The following is an 8,357-nucleotide window of genomic DNA, read 5'->3' on the forward strand; positions in this document are numbered from 1 at the left end:
TTGTTTATGTGAACACATTTGATGTAGACCCAAAACCTACTACTAAATGGTTCCAATAAATAATGCACATGGCCGTAGAACTCTTGATCAACATTCTGTGAGCAAACTAAGAAGTGACCTAATACTGGTATGCAAATCACAGTCATGCCAATTTCAGTATTGTCTAAATTGATTACGGTGAAACTACATCTGCTGTTCTAGATTCATGTTGAGTCTTGACCTTATAAATATGTACTTGCTTTTCCTCTCCATAGGTTTCTAGCATTCTGAGTGTATCCTATTGGCACATAATTACATCAATTTTCCTTGCAAATCAACTTAGAAATCCATTGCCCCCTATACAAAATCAACTTTCAATGGATCATGCCCATGCATAACTTCAGTTTTGGCTGGATTTTGGAACTGACAAACATTAGTTGTATATGTGTATTCAGGTAAAGAAAAGACATGGTATTCAAACTATTCTGGTTTCTCTATTAAATCGAAGATGACAACGACATCAAAGAAGGTCTGTATGCTCCTGTTGTCAAGTCTGCTTGATTTTTTCTTCTGATTTTAGCTAGCTCTGCCTGGTGAAAGCATTCTTCCATGCCAAGTAGCCAGTCAGCTTGCCAACATGATACAGAGTAGCGTTTAGTGACTTTTCCTCTCATGTAAACATGCATTTGTTTCAGGCACTAAGAAAAAACACACGTGTTCTAAAATGCTTTCCATTGCAGGTTGTTCTTGAAGGATTAGTTTTGTATATCTTCTATTATTTAATAAACATTAAATGCTCGGTTCATTTCAACCTAAACCGTATTGTTGGAGACATGCTCTATAGTAAGTCGCTGATTTCCATGTATTCAGGCAAAAAAAGGCGTGTTTAGTCAGATTTAGCTTTTGAACTTCCCTCGAGATATGTCCCAACCATCATATTTTAAATAGCTTCTGTTTTCTAAATACGAGACACTGGACATGACAGTATGTAATGTGTCGATGTTACTTTTCATTTACATTCACATGCTGTTGTAGCGTTCCAGGCTTGCAAATGATAAAACATTTCAAGTAAGTGTGCAGTACCACTCATGACGGTATGTAACAAATTGTGTTGTTTATAGGTTCTTCCTATCACCTACATCATATGTCTTCTGTTTGAATTGTTAAACCATCGTTGTTCTAACCATATTGTGCTTGTTATGTTCCAAATTTTCAGGTAGCACATGTGCCACTGTTTTGACAAAAGCAGTATTTACCGAGGGTTGCAAGTCTGTGGCCGCTGGAATGAACGCAATGGATCTAAGGCGTGGAATCTCAATGGCGGTTGATGACGTTGTGAAAAACCTAAAGGGCATGTCTAAAATGATCAGCACTTCAGAGGAAATAGCACAGGTTACACCCGAACTAATTAACTACAAAGTTCTTAGTTTATTCTTAGTTTCTAATTTATTACTAATTTTGTCTCTTTTCTCTGACAAAGTTGGGTACAATATCAGCAAAATGGCCTCCTCCCCTTTCGCCATTTGCTGGTGCATCTTTGTTAGAGAACGACCAAAAGCTGGTGCTGGGAACGAGCGGTGCCCTGCGCGGATGTGTGGTGATATTGGTGCTGTTGGGTGCACGCCTTGGCAGGAGGAGGCCGGCTGTGTGGTGTTGTTGTGATGAGAGACCGAGAGAGAGATTGGGAGACAGCAGGTTGTGAGAGATCGAGGGATGAGAGAGGCTTACGCTGGGATTGGGATTTCTACTGATTAGCCATTACTGTAGTTTGTGCTGCTGTCGATACTGAATGTTTCTACTATTGCTAGCAAGTGCAGATTGTGTGATGGCTTTGTGGTGGCAAATGGACAAGAAAAGAAAGGGTACAACAAAGGTAAAGAGTAAAGGTATAGATTTTGTGTGCCTATTGTAGTGAAGTTAAATAAGTTTATGTAACTTAGATTTTGTTTTGCGGGACATGTAACTTAGTTAAATATTGATTAACTGATACACACTACTTATGATGGTCTTCTAATTGGACAAGACATTTACAGAAATTTGGTTGGAGAAGCTATCGAGACACTCGGCATCAAAGAGATTCATGTTTCTATCATCTGTTGCTACTCTCTGTTAGATGATCATTAGCCATATATTGACAATGTGATTAATCAGGTAACATGAGTTATTACATATTGTTGTGTAATATATAACATGCCAGAATACACTTATTCAGCATATATCTGTCTTCCTTCTGTAGTAAACCTTCTGATTAAGTTTTACAATCATCACCTCATGTTCTGCCTTGCAATATCGTATCATTTTAATCAAAGTGCATGAATCTCTAGACACCATAACACATGTTAGGATTAACCGTGTTGTTGCAAAAATATTCCTGAAATTGATACTAGCTCTAGTTAGTATGGCCAAACTGATGTGTGAAAGGATGCCTGATCCTTTTATATCAAAAACTTTTAGACTTATTCAGCGGTAACATACAAGTGGTGGCTGGCCATTTTCTATGTTGTTAGCTTTAGAAAATTGCAGAAGCTACCTTAGGCACATGTACCTTCATAGGAGGAATTATGCCCTTGCAGTTGTTATTTTATCATTGCCTTTTAATCCCGTTCCCTAAAAGTATGCACTGTTGCTAGGTCCTTTTCTACAATATTATATCCACATGATTATTACTTTGTACTTAATTTTTCATAGCTTCCTTCGTTCCTGCAGTAATTAAAAGATACCCTAAACCTTGTGTGAGATTCTCTTGTTCCCACCGGCACAGCACAATAAAGGCATGATCTTTCTTCAGCTGTGCACATAAAAAAGCTCATGTAGGAGCCTGACTTGAATGTAGGTGTAATCTTACAAAAAATGAAGATTGAAGATAACCTGACGTGAACTACTAATGAATGGAAAAAACACAAGAGATAATTATTTACATTTTCCCCTAACTTAGGTTATTAACTGAGATAGCATATGATCCTGTTATTCAGATTTTATTATATCTTGCTCATACATTTTATTGGATTTGGCGCAGGCTGAGATAATATTGATGCTCAATCATTCTTGACGTTGGTTTCCTTGATGTGTCCAATTTATGGTTTAAGTTCTTGGTTCATTTAGGTTATTTTTTTTATGTAGTTGTTAATTGGTTAAGTGAGTTCTTACTGGAAATACACATATTTTGATCCTTTTCTTACATTTGATGCCACTTTTACATTAAGGTAGAAAATACAGTAGAATCTTGATAATGCCCATGATTGCCACCTTTGATATGTATCTCGAGTTCTCTACTATAAAATTGTTTGTGCTCTGCCTGTTTTCGCCTCTTTGTTGATATGTAACAATGCCTGGAACATAACAGATTGTGTTTCTATATTTACTTTCCTTTTAGGACGGTGGAAATTCACATTCTTATCAAAAGCACTTCATTTGTATAGACAAAAGCTTCAGAAACAGTAGCATTCTACTTCATTTTTTGTCTCTCGGGTTCATATTCATCTGTATTAACTAAAGAAGCTTGTGATATCATTTTAGTTAGCACAGTGCAAATCACACTAAAAAATACACATGCCTACCCTTTGTAATGTATTGAATCATGTGTATATTGTGCTTGCTCCTAAATTGTTGCTTTACACTGAACCACTATTGCTATATTATGTTTTGATATGAGTATTCGTGCTTTCTACTGTCAAGTTTTTATGGAGACTATGTCCTTATGTGAGTCTTCAGGCCTTGCTGAGTTGTTTTATTGTTGTGAAGGCATCATCATGGGTGATTGTAGTTACATTGCCTACCTCACACTTACATCAACCATCAATCAGGTAAGCACTCCCTTTTTCCCACATAAAATCAAGTGAACGTTGTACTCCCAAACCAATTAGCACGTTTCGGTTTGATAAATATTGGGCATTGAACCTTGCAGTTTTGAAAAAAATATGTTTATGAAATCTCCAGTTTACCCCTGTTCTTATTCTTTGTGCTTCTCAGGTTTGGCAGCTCCATGGAGTTACTTGTGCAAGTTACACCATCAGCAAACACAAAAAGACCTGCATGCTATCATCACAAGTAGAGCATTTACATGCTCTAAATCAATCTGTTAGGGAGAAAACAAAGGCTTGTGTGCCTATTAGTTACTTTTTTATTCTATCATATGTTGGCACCTTATCTATCTGTAACATGTGACCTGTGCAACTGCAAAAAATTAGGCAATAAAAATTATGTGTAACACATGTTCTTATACACTTTGCCTGTAGAAATGATGCATAGTTGTTACTCCCTTTTGTGTGGCCTTGTGTAATTGATATTGTAAGTAAATTATCGTGAACTAATGAACCTTTGCAATTTTGTTGCAACATACTGAACCTTTGCACCTTTGCTTTTCATTGTATAAATGTATGAAATAAAAAATGTCTCATACCAAATTGGATATTGGTGGGGTGGGTGGGGTGCGGCAAGCTGCACTTCCTATCTAGTGTTGATGGAGCTTGGAGGGAGTCGGACAGTACTGGAGGTGCTGGCATGATCCTTCGCGGCCATACCGGGGCAATCATCTATTTATCATACATGTTCATTACTTCCTGCACTATCCCACTTGAGGCAGAGGTAGAAGCATGTAGGGAGGGAATCGCCCTAGCACTGGAGTGGAGCAACAATGAACCACTCATACTGGAAACTGATAGCACCACTGCAGCCAACATGATCATGGAGACAAACCAGAATAGATCACCTGTAGCAGCTCTAGTTGGCGAAATAAAGAGGCTTCTTTCTGTAGGCCCAGAGCATGTGATTTCACATGTGAGTAGGAGTAGAAATAAAGTTAGTCATTTGTTAGCTCAAATGGGACTTTCGATCCCTCGTACTGCTGTTTGGTTGCGGAACGGACCTGATGAGATTGGCAGCTTATGCCAGCAGAATTGTAATGACCTACCCTAATTAATACAATTCGCAAAAAAAAAGATTGAATTCTATAGGAGTTTTTTTCCAAGGATTTCCTTGTACTACATTTCTTTTTTTGCATAAATTTTTTCGTTCTATTCATCATCAATTATGACAGTAAAACAAATATATCAGAACATAATAAAAATTACATTCCGTAGACCATCTAGCGACGACTACAAATATTGAAGCGAGTCGAAGGCACACCGTGTCATCGCCCCTCCTTTATTGTAGATAGAAAAAGTGATCTGGATGGTCCGTATGCATGCTATAATTAAAAGTTGTTGTACATAGAAAAAGTTATCTGCATGGCCCGTATGCATGCTATAATTAACTGAATAATTGGACTAACCGCATCAAGATCGGATCACATCGGTCCTCTCCGCGTCTGACGACCAACGACGCTCGTGCCCCACGCTCTGAAAGCGACCCCTCTCATATGCTTGAGACCAACCCCCGAACCCCCTCCCTCTTTTGTTTTGTCAGTTAATCTACCTAAAGCCCACACTCACGCACACACTTGTAGCTAGGATCGATCGATGCAGCTTCCCTTCTCTTCCCTTCCTATTTAACAAGGTAGCCACCCCACGCTCTTTGCACCTCAGCAAGCACCAACACACACGCTAGGAATGGCGATGGCCAGGACTACGACGCTCCTGCTGGTCGCCGCGGCTCTCCTCGGGGCCTCATGCAGCGCGTGGGAGGTCAACATCCGCATGCCGACCTCGGCCGCGGACGTGGACGAGGCCGTGGTGGCGCCGCTGATCCATGCGCTGCGGCCGCTGCTGGGTTCCGGCAAGCACGCCGGAGTGAAGTGCGACAGCTGGGTGCTGGGCGTGGAGGCGCACAACGTGCGGGACTGGAAGACGGTGCCCGCCAGCTGCGAGGGCTACGTCGGCCATTACATGCTCGGCAAGCACTTCCGCCGCGACTCCAAGATCGTCATCGACCAGGCCCTCGCATACGTCGACAACCTCAAGCTCGCCGGCAACGGCAAGGAGGTGTGGGTCTTCGACATCGACGAGACCACCCTCTCCAACCTCCCCTACTACGCCAAGCACGGCTTCGGGTACGTACTACTTGATTGTATACCTACGTGCACACCATGCTACATATGCGTGTACATATATACATGCAGTTGCGAATTATTGCAGGTCCATCTGAGCAGGGATTTTTCGTTCACAGGAAGTAAAGATCTGACTAGACCTCGTTAGTTAAAATCAACTCACAAGTTAGACAAGAAAAGACACCAATAACATTGTGGCATCGTAATCTCTATTGAATGAGAGTTGGAAAACAAGTGAGAGTAGAAGTACGATATAAAAAGGAATGTACTCATCATTAGCGTCGTAAGATCTCTATTGAACGAGAGTGGGAGTACTCATCATTAGCTTTGTACTGGACACGTGGACATCATCATTGCTGGTCACCTCCAATTAATCGGAGTTACAGAGACGGCCAGCAGGACCATATATATGTCCCTCCAGTTTTTAGATATAGAGATGTGATGGGCAAGAGCATGGGCATGTGATTGCCGGAGTAGGACCGTATATCTGTTGTCCACTTGGCTACTTTTATCAACGGATTTATTTTTCAACCGTCCTTATCGACATATACTTTCTAATTATGTTATTCTTATTTGAGTTTAGATCGAGAATACTTTTTTTATAAAATGTACGAAGTCAGAACATCTTGCGCATAGTTACATAAGCCACAACACTGTTCCTTAGTTAAGAACATTCTCTTGAACCAAAATGGAAATTAACTTGAAACGTAGTAGAAGTCTAGATAATATCTAGCCAAGATAATGCTAAAGGTTTTGTTTGAAGCTATGATTAACTAGCTGTGTATAACTTCCTTACATAATGTAACGAAGGAACTAGTGCATTGCTATTTAGAGTAAATCATACCTTGCCCTAAGAAATTTTAAGTGAATCTACAATGGGTGGCTAGAAAAAAGAAACATAAAAGGTTTACAAGCGCGTCCGAGAAAAGAAATAATGATGAACAGCTGCATATCTAACTAATCGAGGGGTTCCAATAACTTTGCTTCACCACAATCATGAAAAAACTAACCTTTTTTGTTGAAAGCCGAGACTCAGTTGCAATATATAAGGCTGCAATAGTAAACCTATTTGATCAAAGGAATCAACAAAGCTGAGCTGCTGCATGCAAAGCTATGAACGATTATGTTAAATACTACAAGTAGTGAGTAAGTTTGGCATTCGTTCTTGGTCCAGCAAAACAGTAGCGTGATGATGCCGGAGTACGACCTCACTGTGTCATATTCATTATTTTATATCCTCCACTTGGCCAACTTTATTTACCGTCAGTCTCATTCGTCGTCCACAATACGTACTATACTCCTTTCAAAAAAAAAAACGTACTGTACTGCCCATGCATGTGCATTACGTACAGATACAGAGCATTAGGTTTAGGTACTGCTCATCCACTTGACCATTTGGCCACTTGGACCACAATCTAGGTTACACATGTTTCTTCGGTTTGCATAATTACTAGTAGCTAATATGGTTGAATCTGCCATTAATCTATCCTCATATACATGTGCTTTTAGGGCTACACCGTTCAACGCGACGAGCTTCAATGCGTACGTGCTGGAGGGGAGCGCGCCAGCGCTGCCGGAGACGAAGAGGTTGTACAACAAGCTGCTCTCAGTCGGCATCAAGCCAGTGTTCCTCACCGGACGGACCGAGGACCAGAGGGCCGTCACCATCACCAACCTCCGCCGCCAGGGGATCTCCGGCTGGATGAACCTGCTGCTGAAGCAGCCCGGGTTCAAGGGCTCTGCGGTGACCTACAAGTCCGGCGAGAGGCAGAAGCTGCAGGACGCTGGGTTCGTCATCGTCGGCAACATCGGCGATCAGTGGAGCGACATCCTCGGCGCGCCGGAGGGCGCCCGCACCTTCAAGCTCCCCGACCCCATGTACTACATCGGCTAGGCTGTTTCCTGACACCATTGATTGCTCCTCAGTCCTTATCCACGAATGAATAAACTCCATGCTCTTAATCATATGCATGCTTCGTCAATAATCGCCCCCGCGCGCACCCTGTTGTTGCTTGATTAATTTCGATTGTTGAGAACTTGAGATCAGTTATTATGAATTAGACATGCTCTGGGAAAGCTGCTTGCTGCTTAATCAGTGCATCCATGGTCCACTGTTATTTTTTGCAAGAAACCCATGGGCTATATTATAGTATAGATGTGTTGTTCTTCCTAACTTCGATCTTGTACTGCTGATGGTGTACTTTTTCTACTAAACATTGTTGATTTTTTGTTTGAGGGATTCTAAACATTGTTGATGATGTAACTAATATTAGAGGTACATAATATTATCACATATATCTTGAACCCCTCCACTAATGGGCCCATTTTGGCCCGATGGAGGAAGGGATCATAATTGGCGGACCACCAAACACCTGTCAGGAGAGGCAACCAAGCA

General features: G+C 41.1%; 1 protein-coding gene across 1 annotated transcript; it reads left to right on the top strand.

The window, feature by feature from the left end:
• Window positions 1-5,416: 5,416 nt before the first annotated feature.
• On the top strand, window positions 5,417-8,054 carry LOC147973925 (stem 28 kDa glycoprotein-like). The gene is made up of 2 exons (XM_087522298.1): window positions 5,417-5,965; window positions 7,472-8,054. The coding sequence occupies exons 1-2, from the start codon at window positions 5,526-5,528 to the stop codon at window positions 7,854-7,856; spliced, it is 825 nt and encodes a 274-aa protein (XP_087378424.1). The 5' UTR covers window positions 5,417-5,525; the 3' UTR covers window positions 7,857-8,054.
• Window positions 8,055-8,357: the final 303 nt, after the last annotated feature.

The sequence above is a fragment of the Triticum urartu genome, chromosome 5A (genome assembly GCF_056163025.1).
Source record: "Triticum urartu cultivar PI428250 chromosome 5A, HENAU_Tu73, whole genome shotgun sequence".
NCBI classification, from domain to species: Eukaryota; Viridiplantae; Streptophyta; class Magnoliopsida; order Poales; family Poaceae; genus Triticum; species Triticum urartu.

Bases quoted from the DNA above. Each gene is read 5' to 3' on its own strand.
- LOC147973925 (XM_087522298.1), top strand. From the start codon at position 5,526: ATGGCGATGGCCAGGACTACGACGCTCCTGCTGGTCGCCGCGGCTCTC. The intron at 5,966-7,471 runs GTACGTACTACT...ATGTGCTTTTAG, and splicing joins TACGCCAAGCACGGCTTCGG to GGCTACACCGTTCAACGCGA.